The sequence below is a fragment of the Rhinatrema bivittatum genome, chromosome 6 (genome assembly GCF_901001135.1).
Source record: "Rhinatrema bivittatum chromosome 6, aRhiBiv1.1, whole genome shotgun sequence".
Classification (NCBI taxonomy): domain Eukaryota; kingdom Metazoa; phylum Chordata; class Amphibia; order Gymnophiona; family Rhinatrematidae; genus Rhinatrema; species Rhinatrema bivittatum.
The window spans coordinates 263,202,371-263,224,188 of record NC_042620.1 but is presented as its reverse complement, the minus strand read 5'-3'; the positions used below and the strand labels follow the sequence as shown (position 1 = coordinate 263,224,188).

General features: G+C 43.4%; 1 protein-coding gene across 2 annotated transcripts in view; it reads left to right on the top strand.

Annotated features, from left to right (window-relative positions):
- LOC115094231 (sulfotransferase 1C1-like) overlaps positions 1-21,818 on the top strand; it is a 64,269-nt gene that overhangs the window by 26,773 nt on the left and 15,678 nt on the right. The window contains exons 1-5 of one of the 2 annotated variants that reach the window (XM_029607064.1): positions 6,683-6,882; positions 10,528-10,739; positions 10,881-11,009; positions 11,100-11,197; positions 11,507-11,633. In XM_029607064.1, the coding sequence (XP_029462924.1) occupies positions 10,556-10,739; positions 10,881-11,009; positions 11,100-11,197; positions 11,507-11,633 (538 nt within the window). In that variant the 5' untranslated portion in view covers positions 6,683-6,882; positions 10,528-10,555. Of the gene's footprint in view, positions 1-6,682; positions 6,883-10,527; positions 10,740-10,880; positions 11,010-11,099; positions 11,198-11,506; positions 11,634-21,818 lie in introns of those variants that run through there. The other variant, XM_029607063.1, reaches the window with a different exon arrangement.

Genomic DNA, 21,818 nt, shown 5'->3' with positions numbered 1-21,818 from the left:
CACCACTTCCTCCGGAAGGGCATTCCAGGCATCCACCACCCTCTCCGTGAAGAAATACTTCCTGACATTGGTTCTGAATCTTCCTCCCTGGAGCCTCAAATCGTGACCCCTGGTTCTGCTGATTATTTTCCTACGGAAGAGGTTTGTCGTTGTTTTTGGATCATTAAAACCTTTCAAGTATCTGAAAGTCTGTATCATATCACCTCTGCTCCTCCTCTCCTCCAGGGTGTACATATTTAGATTCTTCAATCTCTCCTCGTACGTCATCCTATGAAGATCCTCCACCTTCCTGGTCGCCCTTCTCTGTACCGCTTCCATCTTGTCTTTGTCTTTTTGTAGATACGGTTTCCAGAACTGAACACAGTACTCCAGGTGAGGCCTCACCAAGGACCTGTACAAGGGAATAATCACTTCCCTTTTCTTACTTGATATTCCTCTCTCTATGCAGCCCAGCATTCTTCTGGCTTTTGCTATCGCCTTGTCGCATTGTTTCGCTGTCTTCACATCATTAGACACTATCACCCCAAGGTCCCTCTCCTGCTCCGTGCTCATCAGCCTTTCCCCCCCCATCGAGTACAGTTCATTCGGATTTCCACTCCCCATATGCATGACTTTGCACTTCTTGGCATTGAATCTCAGCTGCCATATCTTCGACCACTCTTCCAGTTTCCTTAGATCCCGTCTCATTCTCTCCACTCCTTCCGGCGTGTCCACTCTGTTGCAGATCTTAGTGTCATCCGCAAAAAGACAAACCTTACCTTCTATCCCGTCTGCAATGTCGCTCACAAAGATATTGAACAGGACCGGTCCCAACACCGATCCTTGCGGCACACCACTTAAAACCGCTCTCTCTTCAGAGAAGGCTCCATTTACCATCACACATTGTTTTCTGTCCGTCAACCAATTTGCAATCCAGGTCACCACATCGGCACTCACTCCCAAGCTTCTCGTTTTATTCACCAGTCTCCTGTGCGGAACCGTATCAAAAGCTTTGCTGAAATCCAAGTAGATGACATCTAGTGCTCTTCCTTGATCCAATTCCTTGGTTACCCAGTCAAAAAGTCAATCAAATTTGTCTGACAGGATCTTCCCCTGGTGAATCCATGCTGCCTCTGGTCCATCAATTCTCCAGACTGTAGATAGTTGACTATTCTCTCTTTCAGCAGTGACTCCATTACTTTTCCCACCACCGAAGTGAGGCTAACCGGTCTGTAGTTGCCTGCCTCTTCCCTGTTCCCACTCTTGTGAAGCGGGACCACCACCGCTCTTCTCCAATCACTCGGCACCACTCCCGTTTCTAGGGATCTATTGAACAGGTCACACAGCGGACCCGCCAGAACATCTCTGAGCTCCCTCAATATCCTTGGATGAATCCCATCAGGCCCCATGGCTTTGTCCACTTTCAGGTTCTTTAGTTCTTCCCACACATTTTCTACTGTAAAAGGATTTTCATCTATTCCCCTTCCCTCCAGTTTCTTGTTGTTTAGAGATGGTCCTTCTCCAGGGTCTTCTTTAGTGAACACAGAGCTGAAGTATTCGTTTAATATTTCTGCCATTTCTTCGTCTCTCTCTACACATTGATCATTACCACCTTTCAATTTCACTATACCACTTTGGACCTTTCTCTTTTCGCTGATGTATCTGAAAAATGTTTTGTCACCATTTTTTATCTCCTTGGCAATCCTCTCTTCCGCTTGACTCTTTGCCAACTTGATTAATTTCTTTGTCTCCCTCAGTTGATACAAATATTCTTCTTTGTGCTCCTCCCTTTGGGATCCTTTATATTTCTTGAATGCTGTTCTTTTAGCTTTAATTTTGTCAGCCACCTCCATTGAGAACCAGATAGGTTTCAGTTTTCTTTTGCTTTTCTTTACATTTCTAACATATAGAGCAGTTGCCTTGGTGATTGCTCCTTTTAGATTGGTCCACTGCTGATCCACATCTCTCTCGTTCTCCCATCCTTTAAGTTCTTCCTCCAGGTAGTTCCCCATTTCCTCAAAGTCTGTGTTTTTGAACTGTAAAACTCGGGTCTTTGTGGTTCTTTTCCCTATTATTTTAGTGATATTAAACCATACCGTTTGATGATCACTGCTGCTGAGGTGGGCGCCCACCTGGACATCTGAGACATTATCTGCATTAGTGAGCACTAAGTCGAGTATAGCTCCTTCTCTCGTGGGTTCCAACACCATTTGTTTGAACAAAGATACTTGCATGGCATCCACTATCGCTCTACTATTTTTAGTTTCTGCAGATGGGATTTTCCAGTCTACATCTGGCATATTAAAGTCACCCACGATCACCACTTCTCCCTTCTTACCTATCTTATGGATGTCTTTAACCAGATGTCTGTCCAGCTCTTCCTTTTGGTTTGGAGGCCTGTAAACCACTCCAATATAAATGGATGCTCCGTCATCGTTTTTTAGGTCGACCCATAGAGCTTCTTCAATACCCCAACTTCCTTGTAGCTCAGTTGCTTGGATGTTGTTTCTGACATAAAGAGCCACACCTCCCCCTTTTCTATCCTCTCTGTCCTTCCTTAACAAGTTGTAGCCTGGTATTGTTGTATCCCATTCATGAGATTCTGTGAACCATGTTTCTGTGATAGCAACAATGTCCAATTCTGCCTCAGCCATTAGGGCCTGCAGATCTGGGATTTTATTTCCCAAACTATGAGCATTTGTGGTCATAGCCTTCCAGGTACTCTCTTTACGGTTATTGCATTTCCTGGACTCCTTGTGAGATAATTGTTGAGATTTGTTATTCACTTCACTATTTCTTTTTGCGGTAGTGCCACTGTTGACAGAGTTTTCCATCTCAATTAGATTTTTTTTTTGCTTATGGATCTTTACATACTGCATGCATTGTGTTTTCTCTCTCTTTTCTGGTAATACTGCAATGCTTTTCTCAAGAACTTCTTCAGTTTTTATTTTAGAGAAGGCTTGTTGTTCTTTTTGCATTTGGTACATTGTGTGTCTCCTCATCACAGGTCTAATTCTACCAGAGCCAACTGTATTCCTGGTTTTTAAAGAATTTCCTGATGACCTGTTTGAGTGGGGCGGTATACCTGTTGGCTGCTCTTCTGTCAAGAATGGGTGACTGTGGGTCCTACCTGAGCCTAATGGATCTCCTTTTCTTGACTCCTGGTTTGTTTGTGGTATTGGGGAATTATTTTCTGAGTAATGCAATGTGGGTGTAATTCTTTTAATTGAAGCTAATTGATCTTTAATCACAGTCAGCTCCATTTTCAAGGATGAGAGTTGTGCACAAATTGGGCAAGCTCTAAGTTTCCAGATGCTTTCCCTCAGAATAAAGGCTCCACAGCAGTTACATTGGATAGTCCTCATCTTGGTAATTTGTGGCTTTATTTCCTTGACTGTAACCAATGTATTAATTTATCTTGCTGCCAATGGTAATCTAGGCAGTCTTTATTAGAAACAAGCCCCAGGGGTGGGTGGGAGTCAAACAGTTTAGCCTGGGACAAGCTGGGTAAAGCAGGGCACTACTGGACAGTTGTCTTTGCCTTTTGGTCAATTCTTTTTTTTAAAAAAAACAGTCTTTATGCCCCAGTTTTTTAGTTGTGCCAGCTAACCCCAAACTAGAGAGATTTTCCCAGTTTAAAAGCTGATAGCTTTGCAGACAGGAAATAATCAACAGAAGCTTTCTACACAAGCTTCTACACAAAATGAAACAGACTAGAAAGAAGTTAAAACACAGGCAGTAAATAATCACAGAAGCTTTCTACACAAGCTCCTACACAACTTCAGATCAATAAGCAAAAAGAAGTAAAGATAAGCAGAAAATACTTAGCCAGAATGAAGATTTTGCAATGCAGTTAAACAGTTCCACCAGAGAAATCCCTTAGCATGTGCTCAGGACAACAATGGCTAACAATGGCTCCCTTCCTTGCTCTGATTACCTTGCACAGGTCTGAGCCACACCCAATTTAGTTAGATTACGTCACTTCTGGACTGTTGTCTTTGCCTTTTGGTCAATTCTTTTTTTTAAAAAAAGTCTTTATGCCCCAGTTTTTTAGTTGTGCCAGCTAACCCCAAACTAGAGAGATTTTCCCAGTTTAAAAGCTGATAGCTTTGCAGACAGGAAATAATCAACAGAAGCTTTCTACACAAGCTTCTACACAAAATGAAACAGACTAGAAAGAAGTTAAAACACAGGCAGTAAATAATCACAGAAGCTTTCTACACAAGCTCCTACACAACTTCAGATCAATAAGCAAAAAGAAGTAAAGATAAGCAGAAAATACTTAGCCAGAATGAAGATTTTGCAATGCAGTTAAACAGTTCCACCAGAGAAATCCCTTAGCATGTGCTCAGGACAACAATGGCTAACAATCCTAACAATGGCTAACTAATGTGTGTCTGTCTCCATACTCAAGCCTAGCCGGTGGTCTCTCTCAGGGTATCCTCCCGGGGGCGTAGTTGTCTGCCATCGGCCCAGGGATCCACCCACTACTATATCAGATTCATTACAGATTGCTACTCCTTAGCAAGATGATATCTGAGACACTACAAGATTGCTGATTCCTCCCTCTCCAGGAGCCCGCTACACAGAGCCTTCTCTACAGATTGCTCCTCCTATCTGACTGCTCCTCCCATCAAACATCAGATTGCTAACTCTGCAGTCTAACTAACATCAGAGATATAACAGTTTGCTAACTCGAGCAGCAGATCCACAACAGATTGCTAACTCCCTAGCAGATCTCTAACAGGAATAACTGAAGCTGGAACATGGCGAAGATTTGGTAGAAGCCTGTACCAAGGCGCACCCTACACAGCCCAACCCTAGGCTGGTCACGGACCACGCTGTAATGGCACAGGTTCATTCAGAGTCTTTGGCATGGACGGACGCAGTGCAAGGAACTCCAAAGACCGGGACGGAAGCAAGCAAGGATTCTAAGACAACTCAGGACTGAAGCGGAAGTCTTCCAGAGGCTTGTACTTATGCAAGTGAAGATGGCCTTGTACCATGAGTGCCCTATACAGCCACTTCCATGGGCTGGTCACGGACCACAACATGGCATGCCAGAAAGGAGGCAACGAGGAACCTGGGGTAGAGGACATCAGGAACAGGTGAGGAACATCAGGACTGGATCACAGACATCAGGACTGGACATGGCGCTCCAACAATGAACAAAGGCCTGCCAGCACACTGGAAGGCAAGACATCCAGGAGCAAATAACTCCAATGCAAGGCAAAGCAGAACTGAAAGAAAAGTCCTTTTATAGTGCAGGAAGCAGGCACTCCTGGGTCTGAGAAGCAATTTGGAGGAAGCAGAGCAGGCCTCAGGCAGGCCCAGATGGCAATGAAGGCCTCCCAGGACATGGATCAAAACCGGGATAGACTGTACAGGCAAGGCCCTGGCTTCGGTGCGGCCTCCAGAGAAAACGTGAGAGGCCTCCTGTGGCACAGCTACAGGAGGAATCGTAACAGTCAAGTAAGTGCTGGATAGGGAAGCAGGTTTTTTTTTTTTGTTTTTTCCACTCTCCTATCCCTGGAGGGGTTCAGTGTTGGAAGCAGCAAGCATTGCAATGGCAGCAGATGTTTGTAATGCAGTTAGCTCAAGCTGTGCAAACAACCATAACCAGTCCACTTTCAGAGTTGCTGGCACTACCTAAAATGAACCCTGGAAAAGACCCAGATGGCTTCTTGAAAAACTGTGCACACTGCAAAGCTGTCAGGTTGGCCAGAGGACAGGTGAGCTAGCTATCTGGGGAATCTACTCACCGGGGTTAGCCAAGATGCCCACCAAACAAACTAATCCAGAAGGGAGGGCCACCAACCCGGACGTCAAGGCAGCCATTCTAGGGAGAACGGGGCTCACCCCAGAAGCCTACTGACAGCAATTTTGGCGAGGAATTCTACAGGCTGGAGAAAAACCCTAGAAACCTATTCCACAGGCTTAAAGATGCCACCTGGAAGTGGCTGCACCTGGAAGGGAAAACCGGAGTGGAAATAGTCAAGGCAGTTCTGCTGGAACAGTTCCAGGACAAACTCGACCCGCCCATGCGTCAGTGGGTTTGCCGACATCCAAGCCTTATGGTTGAAAAGGCCCTAGAAGTAGTGAAGGCTATCATCAGGTCCAGACCATGTCCAAATTGCCATGATTCTGAGAGAAGCCCAACTCAGGAAGAGGAAGGTGGAGTTCTGAGACTCAGAGGTCTCAATTGTCAGCGGCATGGTTCTGGCCAGACTTTTCACCTTACCTGCAACTCTTGTGGAAATGTATAGAGCTCTAAGAGTCAATATTGCTGTTCCACGTGGTGCTGAGCCTGGCCGGCTTTGTAATACTGGGCAGTGAAGAGACTGAGCATTGAAATAAAAATGAAACATTTGGGAATCCAAGGTCATTTGGAGGACATAAGAACACTGGGATAACAGCCTGAATAAAAATGAACAAATAGGTATCTGAGGTTAGCGCCTCTGACAGAAAGAGTTAAAAACTCTGGCATTTTCCAGAAACTGAAAAGTTAACAGCAAAGCATAAAGTGCTGCTGTAGCCTGTAGATAAGAGAAGCTGGAACAGACTAGTTCACGCTGTACAGCCGGGAATGTAGCAAAAAGCTACAGTGACAGATTTGGGTGTTGGAAATCATGTATGCCTGTTTACTTCAGAGTATAAAGGCTTGACGTTGTAAAGTTAGGATTGGAATACTGCCCTCGTCCCCTCAGCAGTGTGCTGAAGGTCAGAGCAGTATCCCCAAGAAGAAAGAGACGGGCTTGCTGTAAACCATTTTTTTTTAATCATCTTTTTTTATACTTTTATATACTGATTACTAACTGGAACCTATTTTCTTGCCATCTGGCAAATAAATTTATCTAAATTAGTTTGACTCTCAGTAGATCTCTTCCTGTACAATAAGTTCAGGTAAGTACATTAAAAAAAACTTTAGCGGATCCGGAGATAAGCACCTCAAAGTTTTAGCCCGAAGCAGCCTCTCTGGTAAACATTTAAGAAGGGGGCTAAACACCCTCATTTGGGACCACCATGTGTCAGTTGTGGAGAAAGGTGCCATTTCGCAGGAGACTAACCCCGCAGGGAAGATGAGGTGAAGGACATTATTGCTGTGACTCCACACTGTTGTAACTTCATAGACGTCTCTAGCCAGGGAATTTCTAAGTTTGTGATCCTGGTCGAGCTATATGGTGTGGACTCTGGGAGTGTGAAAATGCTTGTTCAGAGGGATTTGCTGAACTGAGTCCTCATTGACTATAATAAGGTTGTGGTACGGCAGAGATCTTATCAGATTCCTGAGGCCGGGCGCTGCATCATTGAGCCTGAAGCGAAGGAGATACTCCAGCTCGGGTTAAGAGTGGAGTCTAGCAGTGACTGATCCTCACTCCTAGAATTGGTGCCAAAGCCAGATGGGAGCATGAGGTTCTCTATCAACTTTAAAAAGGTCAACAAGGTCTCAAAATTCAATGCCAATTTGATGCCTCGAGTGGATGAACTGATTGAGCATTTGGGATCAGCCCAGTTCATCTCTACCCTTGATATTACCAAAGGATATTAGCAGGTGCCTCTCATGCCCTCGGCGAAAGAGAAGGCTGTGTTCTCGACACCCGGTGGGCTTTTCCAGTTCACCGTACTCCCGTTTGGGCTTCATGGCGCCCTTGCAACATTTCAGCAATTGGTCGGCTGCCTGCTCTGCCCACATCAATGGTACGCAGCTGCCTACTTGATGACGTTATCATCTATAGCCACGATGGAAGACACATCTTAATCAAATCCAGGCCGTACTAACCAGTCTGAAGAAAGCAGGGCAAGAGGTCCGGTATTTTGGCTATACTCTGGGGAAGGGCAAAGTCCATCCACAGACCGGGAAGATTGAGGCAATCATGCGGGTGCCAGTCCCACAAACAAAAGTGAAAGTGAGAGCGTTCTTAGACCTTATGGGATACTACAAAAGATTTAGTCCCAAGTATTCAGAGAAGGCAGAGCCTCTCACAAGACTGTTGGTAAAGAAATCCCCATAAGAACATAAGACATGCCCTAGTGGGCCACACCATAGGGTCAATCAAACACATTATCTGTTTCCAACAGTGGCCAATCCAAGTCACAAGTACTTGGCTAGTACCCAAAAATTAAATAGATCCCAAATTACTAATGCTGGTAACAAGTAGTGGCTATTCCTTATTGATTACTAGCAGTTTATAGACTCTCCTCCAGGAACTTATCCAGACCTTTTTTAAACCCAGCTACACTAACTGCCTTAAGCACATCTTCTGGCAATAAATTCCAGAGCTTAATTGTGCGTTGAGTGAAAAATAATTTTCTCCAATTTTTTAAAAATGTGCTACTTGCTAACTTCATAGAGTGCCCCCTAGTTTTTCTATTATCTGAAGGTCCAGTGGGCAGAGGAAACAGAGAAGGCATTCAGAGCCCTGAAGGAGGCGATATGCTATAAACCGGTCCTGATAAACCTGGACTTCACTGAATCCTTCACAGTGCAAACCAATGCCTCAGAAGTCGGCTTGGTAGCCATCTTAGTTCAGGAGAAGGATAGCCAAGAACATCCTGAGGCATATATTAACTGGAAGCTAATGCCACGCTAGAGTTATTACTCAACAGTTGAGAAGGACGCTTTGGTAGTCAAGTGGGCCTTAGAGGCCTTGCTCTACTACCTGTTGGGACAGCAGTTCACACCCATAGAGGACCACTAACCGCTCCTATGGATAAATAGGAACAAGGAGTCCAATGCAAGAGTGATGAGATAGTTCCTGGCCCTATAGCCTTTCAACTACAAGATACGATATAGGGCAGCAAGGGAGAATGCCAGTGCAGATTTCCTGTCAAGAGAGGTGTCCTTTGTACAGGCAGATGCTCATCCCAGTAAGTCTGAGCTGAGGGGGAGGGTATATGAGGGAATAAACCAGAAACTCCCTCAAACTACCTTAAGGGACCGGCCACAGAGACCTAGCCAGGTCTTCCTTAAGGATAATACTCTCAAAGGGTTCTGGGCCCAGGGAGGATCTCTTCAGCCTAACATAAGTCAGCAGGGCCCAGAGGGGTTAGAGAGGCTCTGGGGAGCAGGCAGAGAGATACAGTATGCTAAGACTTTTTATGTCTATGGACTATCTATTATCTGAAACTAAGGTGAACCCCGTTGTTGGTTTGTGTTGACTTTTCAGAACTATGTTACCTGAAGTTGAGCTGCATTGTTTGTATTGGAGTTGCCTTTTTTTTTTTCATAGTAAATAAAGAGCACCTGAAGTACAGCCAAAGTCTACCTTCTTTCATTTGGCTGTGTTCAAGCCGCTTCTATTCTAGTTATCACATGGTATTTGTTTTCAAAACTGTAAAGTGTTGTAAAAAAATGGGGGCATGTAAGTGATGTGTCTGCAAACCTCTGAGAAAATTAAAGGAGAATTTACAGTTACAGGATGTTGCTTTTGGCGTTCGGGCTGCGGACCACCGCCCTTAGCTCGGTGCCGAGCCCAATGCTGGGGAAGGCCCCCGAATAATCATGCGGCAGGCCGCTGTGTTCCTCCTGCCTCTGTTGCTGCTGCTGTCACTGAAGCTGGCAAAGACCCTGAAGTAAATGGGCAGCAGGCCGCTGCACTCAGCCTGCCTCCAACGCCACTGCCTCTCCGGGGCCCCCCTAAGGCACGCAGCACGCCAACTTCACATTTCTTAAAGGGCCCGAGGCAGTAAAAGGCCAGCATTCTGGGGCGGGTCCCAACACATGCATAAATCTCTATTTTAAATCTGGGAAAGCAGCGTGCATTGGGCTGTTACCTGCACATATTTACTTCTGCTCTCCATCAGATGTAAGTAAAAGAACTTGTTATAGGCAAAGACTGACTGGGTGAGGGGTCTGGGTAAACTAGGGGGAGTGCAGGCTGAAAATCCAGAGGGGTCTTGATGACCTAGAGATTGACTGGACAAACTGGTGGACTAAGTGGTCAAACTAGTTATTTCCTTCACGCGTGCATCTTTTTAAAATCTGCCTAGCTGCGTGCGTCAAAGCTGACAAGTCCTGAAGAAAGATATGCGAATAACGTTTCCTTATGTATCCGTTTAAAATTAAAGGCATACATACACACATACTAGGTGTATTTTTAATAGTACATGCGAACTTGCGCAGATGATTGAAAATTCCTCCACCTGTATGCTTATGCCTGCATATGCACGTATGTGGGTGCGCACACAATCGTTTTAAAGTTGTCAGCAAGTTGTCTAATATGGTGGCTTGTAAAGTCCTTGTTTCGAGCTGATATAACATAGTTCTGATTTTTTTTATCCCATTTCATGGGTTTATCAATGTCTCCATGGCTTATGTTTTCCCTCATATTCTCATGGTTTTGCCCCTTGCTTTAATCTTTCGAAGTGTGCATTATAACTCCTACTCATTATTTTGACTTACTGATTTCACGGCCTGTGCCATGGTTTCTATTCCATTGCTTTGGTTCAGTAGGCACATGACCTCCATAACTAGTTGTAGTTTCATTGGCTTATCTCTTGGTTCTTTCTTCATCCCGTCTCCCTCCATCTCTCTCACCCTCTTCACAGATCTTCGACCATCCATCGCTGATGCAGTATGACTGAGAAGAATGATTACAGTGAAATCCTTAAGTCTTCTCCTAGAAGCATCTTCAAACGTTTCCCCCTGAGAATGGTGTGCGGGATTCCACTCATGGAACCCATTGCCGAGAATTGGCAGCGGATAGAAGGATTTCAAGCCCGCCCAGATGACCTGCTCATAGCCACTTACCCCAAAGCAGGTGAAGACCTCCGGAGACTGGGGAACTTCTCTGAATGGAAGAACAAGGGGACATTAAACCATACACACACATACTGGCACACTGACAGACAAATTTTCATTTGGAAATAATCTGCACACCTGTTTTGTTTAACCTCTATAGGCACTACCTGGATGCAAGAGATCGTGGATCTCATCAACAATGGAGGGGATCTGGAAAAGGCTTGCCGGGCTCCCACCCATGTTCGGATCCCATTCTTGGAAATCTGCTCCCCAAAACCCATACCATCAGGTGGGTCTCCTTGTATTGCCTCTTCCCATGCAGTACCATTTACCAGATGGTACATCACTGAATTATTCACCTCTCATATTTTTCCTTCAGGTGTGGACATCCTCGAGACAACACCATCTCCGCGCACTATTAAAACTCACCTCCCATTTCAGTTGGTGCCCAAGTCTTTCTGGAAGCTAAACTGTAAGGTAGACTTCCTCCCTCCCTCCTCGACTGCTTTTCTCTGGATTTTCATATTCCTCCCATCCTCTACATTCCCCTACCTCATATGTGGTTAGAAGTGGTGAGTACGGAGGGCAGCACTTTTTCCTAGAATCTCCCACACCCCTTAGCTTTTGTTTTTTCGCACATGCAAGTCTTGTATCTTACTGGGGAGATAGTACATTTTAGAAGTTACAGTCCTAGAGTCTCTCTCTCTCACCCCATGCCCAACTTCTCTCTTTACGGCCTCTTTCCACAGATGTGATTTTATTTTAACCCTTTTTCTCCTCTTTCAGACAATTTATGTGGCCAGGAATGCTAAGGACTGTGCGGTTTCCTTCTACTTCTTTGACAGGATGAACGTAACACAGCCAGAGCCAGGGCCATGGCATGAATACCTGCAGAACTTTATGGATGAGAAACGTAAGTTGGGGCTATTTCTGGTGGGGGTAAAAGGAGACTGGACTGCATTCTTCCCCTCATCTTTTCACTCCCTCCAGCATGGCCTCTGCTCTTTCTCTTATAGAAGTATCTACAAATATATTCTGGCATATTCAGTATATTCCTAGCCTCCTTAAATTCCTCTATATGTGGATTCTGGAGACAGTATAAGGTTGCCAAGGAACACCCCAGAATCGCAAAATTTTTTTGCTCAATTATTTTAGTAATTTATTTTACATTGCCAGGTACCAGAAAGGTCCACAGTTGGCATATTGGCTCTTTAAATTAAAAAAGGCATAAAACAAAAGTCTAATTCCCTTTCCACTTGTAGTCCAAGTGCACAGTAGCTGGTGATCTTTGGCCAGCTTGGAAACCTCTCTAGGCTCACTCTCAGATTCTGGTTCCAGGTCAGCTAAAGTGGCTGTCTAGTACAAAGTTAGCTATATTTTAAACTTGCCCGTTTTGTGATAGTAGCTGCAGCAGTCCAAAAGCAAAGGACGTTCAAGCAGCATTGTCTGAATTATCAAAAAGGCTGCTCACCCCATAAAAATATTGCTGGCAGTGATTTTGTTGTGGGTTTGCCAGTTGCTTGGTTTTGATTATTAATATTGCTGTCCTTAACAGAAGGCATGGGGACCTGCATGGAGCGGTATTAACAACCATAAGAAACTTGCTGGGCAGACTAGATGGACCATTTGGTCTTTTTCTGCCGTCATTACTATGTTAGTCCCAGTATTTACCACAGTATGAAACACAGTTGTAAGCATTATGCAAGTATCCAAGCGGGTATGGCAGAGATTATAGTGTCTAGAAGTACGGCCCTGCTTTCCAAGAGGCAGGGAATGCGATGGAGGTCAGGATGCCGAGAATGTGGCAGAAGTTCTGCTGCCAATGAGGAAGAAGTCATGCTATCAATTTTGCCCCCTAAAATCGCCAGCAGGGGGGGTCAAAGCTCAGGAGGCGACACTCTACTGCACTGCATTGCAGCAGGCAGAAAGCGAGAGCCCATGAGCTTCAGCCTATTCATGGTGGCCTGACTAGAAGCTGTGGAGTGATAGGACACAGGGCAGCAGGTGCCGGGGAGAAGGCGGGAAAGCAGGATACAAGTGGGGTAGGGAGGGAAGGAAGAAGAGGTGGAGGAAAATACTGGTATAGGAAGAGGAGTGAGGGAAATGATGGGATAGAGGAGAGAAGAGGAAGGGGAGAAATGCTGGGGTGGGGAAAGGAGAAAGAGATAGGGTAGAGATGCTGGAGAACAGAGATATGGAGGATTGGTGGAGGCGAGGCCTAAGAAATATGGAGGGATGGGAAAGCAGGGTACTATAGGGATGATATAGAAATGGAGGGAGAGGAGAAGAAGGTGGAAGGGATAGGAGGCAAAGAAAAGTAATGGAAAGGAAGGAGAGAGGAAAACAGAGTGGAGTGAGAGAAGCTAAGGAAGAGGAAAAGAAGAAATGGCAATGAAGGCAAAGACATGGAAGCTGAAAAGAAAAAAAAAAAAAGAGAGAACAAGGAAGCAAAACTGTAGCTGGGGTCCTTGATGGCACTACAGTAGAAACAGCTCACAGAGAGGGATGGGATGGTGGTTATACAGACAGGACAAGATGGGGGATAGGGACGGGACCCCATCCCCTACCATGCACACCCGTACATGCCCCAGAAAAAATGTACGTGAATCCCTGATATCTGGCTGATAGTGTGGCAAAGACCGTGCTAGTGGAAAGGCTGGGAATATAACAATGACCTTAACTTTACCACGTTTCAGTCCTTCAAAGTAGGGGTGAGAGGTGCAATTCATTCTCAGACAATGACAAGCAAGGGTGTGCAGACCAAAAGGTTTTGGTTTGGTTTTTTTTTCCTGTTGGGAAGTTGGGGAGGGGGATCATTTTTCAAAGTTTGGTTTGGTTCACTTGCTGAACCAAAATAAACATTAAAATAAAACAGCAGGGATGTGGATGTAATGGTGGAATTTGCTTCACCATTTGCTTATTATGAAAAAATGTGAGAGCAGAATAGGAGCCACTAAAAAGAAAAGGGGATATTTTGTCCTCCGTTCCAGATGGACTAGCTTGGGAGCTTATACCAAAAGTTAAACCTCTTCCTTTTTTATCTTACAAACAGGCCGATACAGTAAGAAGCATGGGAGGACGAGTGCTCCATGTTGAGTGCCTGCTCTCCCAACACGCGCCTAGCCACCTCTCCTGGGTGGGAGATCCTGTATTTAAATGAGAGGTTGCGCTAAAAAGGGGGTGCCAGGGGCAATAGTGCGTCCCTAGCGCCCCCTTAGCAGCAGAAACCCAGGAGAGGTGGCTGCCAGCGAGCTCAGAAAACCTACACCCAATTGTACAAGCGTTGGTTTTCCGAACTCGCTGACAGCCATGGGTTAGGAAAACGGACACCAGTAAAATTGAGCATCGTTTTCCTACCCTGACTGGCCGGCACATTTTAAAAAAACATCTTTATTTATTTATTTCTTTAACCTTTTTGGTTCCTTCGACTCCCCTCTCTCACACACACATTCCCTCTGAGATCTTGAGCAGCTTCAGATTCCACATATATAGAGCTATACATGGGGCCTTCCATTTTCGCCGCGAACGGCATGCCCGGGCCTTCATCTTCGCCACGAACAGAGCGCATCCCGCAGCACACGTGGGACGCACTCTGTTCGCGGCATGCCGGGGTCTCCTCAGCTATTTTCTGCACAGAATTTAGCAATTCTGCACGGGGGGGGGGGGGAATTCTGCGCTCCACAGTAGCGCAGAATTTATCCAGGACTAGTATACGTAGCCTAGCAATACCTTGTTGTCTGTGTACAACTCGATTAAGTCTGGCTGAATATTCATTTCACTTTATATTTCACATTATATTTCAGTTATGCTAGACCTCCTTACCTCTTTGTTTCTTATAATCCAATACTATATAATCACAATGTTTATTGTAAATATTTCATATGTTATATCTGTTTATACATTACAAGGAACATTGTGAATATGAGGTAACTCTATATATTATAATCTCAATGTTCCCTGTAAACCGATACGATGTGTGAACAGTTATCGGTATATAAAAACCACTAAATAAATTTCACTTAGTATTAGCTCTACTATCTCCACTGCCAGTATTGCTCCACATAATTCAAATTGTGATATGGTGTGCCTAGGCCTGGGTTAGTCTTGCCCAGGATAAATCCTACGTGGGACCTGCCTTCTGCATCTATCATCTTCACATAGGCTATAGCAGCTATAGCCTTTACAGAGGCATCTTAAAAGACACAAAGTTCTTTCTAATGAGATCTGTATAGCTCTATATCGCTGTATATATGTGGAATCTGAAGCTGCTCAAGATCTCAGAGGGAATCCTTCCACATTTCCCATTCTCGATTCTTCTCTGGAGGCAGCAGGGTGCCTCACTCTTGTTTCTGATGAAAGTTCTCTTGAGAGTGACCTCCCTTGTATGGTGATTGGAGCCACGAACCCAAGTGGGTCATATAAGCTGCTGTGGACAAAATGCCATGGCAGGTGTATGGTTAACTTGAGACTTGGAATGTGAAAGAATCTCTTTTCAGGTCCTAAGTTAGTCCAAGATTATGCTGGAGTGGTAGCACGTCATCTTCTGGATCCAAGTTCTAGAGGTCTTCTGAAGAGAATTCTTTCATTACCTTGGCACTTTTGGAAGCTATTTTATGGAGCCTCAGCTAACATTGACTGTGTTCTTGTTAACAAGTCAGTAGCTGCTTCTTCTGTAGGTACAAACTTTAATCCATCATCCACATAGAAGTCTCTTTCTACTAATTGTTCCGCATCTGTGCCATACTTCTCCCCTTGTGCTGTTCTCCTGAGTTCATAGATAGCCACTGCAGATGATGGACTGTTGCCAAAGACACGCACATGCATCCTGTACTCAATGACCTTGTTGCAGACATTATCTTGGTACCACAGGAATCTTAGATACTTCTGTTGTCTTCATGGACAATGAAATAGTAGAACATCTGTTGTATATCTGCCATGATGGCAATGGGCTCTTTTCTTAAACGAATTAAAACTCCCAAGAGATTGTTATGTCAGGCCCAGTGAGGAACACATTGTTCAGAGATATTCTTTGGAACTGAGCACTTGAGTCAAATACAAATCTGATTCCTGAGGATGGTATGTGCTGAAGGTAGGGAGATACCAACATTCTTTACCTCCCATCAGAGAAAGGGCTATCTCTTTGTGATCATTATTTATTATGCCCTTCATAAAGGTCACAAAGTGATCCCTGGTTTCCTTTCCAGGGTCCGATGTAGTGAGGCACTGCCTGCCTGACTACTCTCTTTGGGGCAGATTTTCAAAGGGGTACGCGCATAAGATACGCACGTACCCCCCGAAAACCTGCCCCAAGCTCCCCCTGCGCGCGCTGAGCCTATGTTGCATAGGCTGTCGGTGCACGCAAAGCCCCGGGACGCGCTCCTCGGGGGCCCTCTGCTTTATTTCAGGTGCCTTACAGGGAACAGGTACTCGCTCCTCGAGGGCCTGCTCTCCCTGCCTTGGTGCCTGTACCTTCTACAACATACCTGGTGAATTGCATACCAACAGCAAACACCTAGTGAGTACTCTAACTCTCAGTCTATCTCATCCACGGTATCTCCTCGCTGGGAGACCTGCTGCAGAACCTCCTGATTTCATCTAGGAGAGAAGGGCTCCCTCTGCCGAGGTCCCTGAGAATACAACTACAGACTGCCTCACTACTGCCACCTCTGGTGGTTCTCTTCAAGCTGTCTAATAAAGAACTAATTGGTGTTTTGTGTAGTAAGAGTCTAGCCCAGTGCTGTGGCTCCTCACGGGGCTCCTCCCCTTGCTCGTGGTGGGCACACCCCTCCGCTACCTCTTCGGGAGACCATCTGAGACCCACCTAAGTCCAGGCAGTCCGGGTACCCAAGGGCTCAACCTGCAGAAACTCTGGACTGTTATTGGCGAAGCTCCAGCTAGCCTCTGTCTCCTCGTGTGCTCCGCCTCCTGGTGGCAGGCGCTCTCTGGGTCCGAACAGAGGGCCGTACCAATCCTGCACCAGGCCAAGGGTCCACCTCCAGCGCAACACAAATTAAACAAAGTGGCCAATAAGGACAATCCCCGAGGGACTCCAGAATCAAGCTGCATCTTCTCTGATACTGCTTGGCCCACTTTTAACATGTAGGTACGGTCACGGAGATAAGAAGAAAACCAACTTAAAGCTTTATCAGTTAGGCCAATCTCAGTCAGTCTGTCTAGTAAAATATTATCATTTATTTATTTAATAATTTTTATATACCGATTTTTCATGCAAGCATATCAAATCGGTTTACAGTAGTTAGCAAAATTTCATTTAAAAATATTTGCATTTCCAAAGAAGAAAGGAAGTATACATAGTTTCATAATGTAAATAATTAAATAGTAAACTAAAATAGTAGGCTAAGTAATCATGAAATTTAAACAATTAGAGAGGCAGTATAATAAAAGTAGAGATAATAAAATAAAAAATCAGAGGTGTGAAATCATGTTAACAGCTCTTGGAAGGCTTGTTTGAAAAGCCAAGTTTTAATCCCCTTTTTAAATAATTTGATGTCTGCTTCTAATCGTAATTCCTGTGGAATAGAGTTCCATAGTTGGAGTCCAGCAATTGAGATAGTTCTCTCTCTTACATTATTTAGATGCACAATTTTGGGGGAAGGGATAGGCAACATCCCTGTTCAGGTTGATCTAGTAATTCTTGAAGGGATGTGGAAGTGAAGTGACAAAGTTAGCCATTCAATTTTGATTTACCGTGTCAAACGCAGCTGAAATATCCTAATAGATAGGATTGCCCTGTATCCATATCTCTAAAAATTGTATTGGTCAAGGCTAATGTAAATAATACTCTGTGCTTAGGGCCAGGGACACAAGAACACTTAGACTCAGCAAAAAGTACAAAGTATTTTTATTAGGCATTATAAGTGTTCTTGGGAGATGCTGGATACTGGGTGCCCTTAGTCTTACAATCTGACCAGCATCTCGTTGGATACAGGAAGTGACCCTTCTTTTATAGTTAAACATACAATATTGTCGAAGCTTCTAGACTTACGTGACTGCCCAAAGACTCATTTACAGAGTCATATCATGCTGTTGACATGACAACCTATCCCTGAACTGCCCTGACCAGTCTTTCCAGGCGTAGCCCATTTGCCCTCACTCTCCAGATAATCCTTTGTTCTGCTAATTATCTTGTCCAGTGAGATTTCAACAGAATAGTGCCTGAAGCTCCCGCCGTGGTTTCTTCTTTGTGACCCAATGAATAGGCCTCCCCTTTCTGGTGCCAGCTTGTCGGCCTGCTCAGGGACATTCTGCAAGTCATGCTCAGAAAGTCACTCAGAGTTCATTCAGCCCAGGCAGGCTAAAGAACAGCAGAGGCGTCTGGGTATTTTCCTTCTCCATGTTGGTTTGCTGGTCAGGCATACTTCTCACTAATAACAAAGTCTTAGTTCTGTGGGATTTTCTGAAGCCAAATTGAGATGGTTATAAGATGTTATATCAATCAAGATAATCGGACAATTATCTGTGAACAACTTTCTCAATTATTTATTTATTGCTTTTATATATGGTCAATCTATAAAAGTAATCTTAACGGTGTACAGCGTAACAAACTTGAAATAATAAATTACAATCTAAAATCGTTAAAATAATACATAAAAAATAAAAATTTAAAGTGAAGGAACATACAAAATAATAAACAACTAAAATATGATCTCACAATTTCACATTGCCAAAGTACTTTGGCTGCTAAAAAAGTTTAAGAATCGTACGCCTTTTTAAAAAGTCTTTAGATCTTTTTGCATTCGCAATTCACATGGTATTTGATTCCACAATTTTGGGCCTACAATAGAAAACACAATCTCCCTGACTTCTGATAAGTGGGCAGATCTAATGGAAGGGCCTGATACCAGTCCTTTGATAGCTTATTTTTTATTTATTTAGCATTTTTTATATACCGAGGTATAGCAGAGTTGCCTTCACTCCGGTTTACATTATAACAACTTGTTACATTGAAATTTGATAAATTACATTAAACCGACTGAGAAACTGACATATAAAATTAGTCTAAACAAAAACAAGATATACTAAAAGTTAGGTATACTGAAAAACAGGGATCATAGATAATAGGAGATATCTGTAGTTAGAAGCAGGATAAATTGTCCAATCAGTAGACTGATAGATTATGAGATCAAAAGTCCGAGTTGTCAGTAAGAGATTGGCATAGTAGCCAAGATTTTAGTTCTTTTTTAAAAGATTTAGGGTTTTCTTGACCAGCGAGGTGCTGAGGTAGTGAGTTCCATAATTTTGGGCCGATGATGGAAATGGCTCTATTTCTGGTGGAAGAGAGTTTGGCGAGAGGGATAGATGGAATCACAAGTTGTATTTTACTAGTTGTTCTTGTATTGCGTAGGGAGTGGTGGATATGTATGACGTCATCAAGAGCAGTGTAATCTGCTTTGTAGATTGCTTTCTGCAGTATTGAGAGGACTTTGAATTCGATTCTTTTCTCAATTGTGAGCCATTGTAGTTGGTTGAGAACAGGAGTGATGTGTTCAAATTTTCTTTTCCCCGTTAATATTCTGGCAGCGGTATTCTGAAGAAGCTGTAGAGGTCTTAGGGATGACTTGGGTAGTCCAATCAGAAGAGAATTGCAGTAGTCCAAACAGGAGAATATTAGGGCTTGAAGGACTGTTTTGAAGTCATGGGGGTGAAGCAGTGGTTTTAGGTGTTTGATTACCTGTAGTTTGTGGAATCCTTCTTTTGTTCTAGTAGAGATGTGTTTTTTATAATTTAAATCATTGTCCACCCAGAAGCCTAAATCTTTAACATTGTCTTTAAGTTGGATGATGGAATTGTCAAATTTGAAGGGTGGAATAGTTTTAGGTCCGGAGTTTTTTCTGGCGATGAGTATGCATTCAGTTTTGTTCATATTTAAACATAATTTAAGTTGGATTAATCTGTTTCTGATTGTGTCCAGGAGAGAGGCTGCACTAGACATTGTATCTTCTAATGAGGAGGAAATTGGAATCAGAATTTGTATATCATCGGCGTACATGTAATATAATAAGCCAAGACTGGATAAAAAATGGCAAAGAGGAGTAAGGTAAATGTTGAATAAGATTGGTGAAAGTGCAGAGCCTTGCGGTACACCTGTTTCGAGGGGGATGGCGTTTGATAATATGTTGTTGTAGGAGACTTTAAAATATCTATTTTTGAGGAAGGATGAAAACCAGCTGAGAGTTTTTCCAGTGAGCCCGATGGATTCAAGACTAGAAATAAGCAATTTGTGGTCAACAGTGTCGAAGGCTGCAGAGAGGTCCAGAAGAATCAGTAAGTATCCTTTTTTGTTGTCGAGTCCTCTTAATATGGTATTGGAGAGGTTGAGTAAGAGTGTTTCGGTGCTGAAGTTTTTCCTGAAACCGAATTGGGTGGGATAAAGTATTTTATTATCATCTAAATGATCATTTAGTTGTTTCAGCACCGCTTTCTCTGTCAATTTGGCAAAGAAGGGTAGGTTAGAAATTGGGCGGTAATTATTTAGGTCATCTGGGTTGAGGTTTTTTTTCTTTAACAAAGGAGTGATTGTAGCGATTTTTAGCATGGGAGGTAGTTCGCCTTCCTCTAGAGATTTGTTGACGATTGCTGCAATTGTTGGGGCTAGTGGATAAGCAATTTCCTTAAGGACTCGAGTGGGAATGGAGTCTAAGATATGGCGAGCAGGGTTGATTTTTTTAATCATTTTTTCTGTTTCCGTTATTGATATAGGTCTAAAGTTGGGCCAAGGGGAGTTGCTATTTGTAGAAGTTGGTATTTGGCAGTTTGACGTGGTGTTGAAGGAGTCTGTTATTTTGGTGATTTTATCCTTAAAGAAAATAGCTAAGTCTTGACTTAAGTTTTTTTTGGTGATAGAAACGATGGTATTGCAATTATCTGTAATGAGGTTATTTACTATGTTGAACAAAGATTTTGATTTGTTTGTGGAGTTTATAATTTTTTTACCATAGTAGTCTCGTTTGGTATTTTGGATTAATTTTTTGTATTCGGCTAGTTGTGTGCGGTATTTCTGTTGTATTGCAGGCAGCTTGTTTTTTTGCCATTCTTTCTCCGTTTTCCTGAGGGCTGTTTTCATATTTTTTAGAGAGGTGTTATACCACGGGTTTTGATTTTCTTTTTTGTTCTTCAGCAGTTTGAATTTCTCTGGATTAATGATATTGTCGGTATTTTTGGTGATAAGAGACCAAGATTGGATAGCGTTGTTGATGTTTGATAAGTCAAGGTTATTTAGTTGATGTCCCAGCTCTTGAAGGAGGGGATTAGTTAGAAAAGGAGGACGGTATTTAAAGTATTTTTGTGAGTTACTATTATTTGAAGGGATGTTGTAATTCAGATGAGACTTGCATAGTAGGAGATGATGATCTGACCAGGGAACTGAGGTGTGTGAAATGGAGGTATCCGTGAAGAAATAATTGGTGAAAATTAGGTCAAGAGTGTGACCTGCTTTATGTGTAGGGTTGTTTACTTGAAGGGTGAAGTTTAAGCTTGAGAGCATATCTAGTAGGGTTTCACAGCTTGGTTTACTGGGGTTGGCATCTGTATGGAGGTTGAGGTCACCAAGGATGATGGAAGGTTTTTTTGTATTGATGTTTGTAATGAGGAATTCCAGGAGTGGAGAGATGTTGCTGTCTAGTAATTTGGGTGGACAATATATAAGGCAAACTTGTAGGAATTGAGAGTCGAACAGTGCTACTTCATATTGTTTTGGGAGGTTATGCGGAATCATTTTCATTGAAAGGTGTTTTTTTGTAAGAAGTAGAAGGCCTCCTCCTCTTTTGTAATTGCGTGGTATTGAAAAGGTATCATATTCGTTGTTAGCTATGTGAGTCAGAAGTACTTGATCGGTGTTTTTAAGCCAGGATTCTGTTATGGCAAAGAAGTCAGGGTTAATTTCTTGTAGAATGTCAGAGATTAGCATGTGTTTTTTTGATAAGGATTGAGCATTGATGAGGAGGAAGGTGAGATATAATAAGTTTTTGTTATTTTTCAAAAGGGGGATGTTAATAAGGTGTTTGTGTCTGTTTTGGAATTGAGGGTTGGTAAAAGTCAACATCTTTGAGGCGGGAATGATTAAAGTTGAGTGAGATCC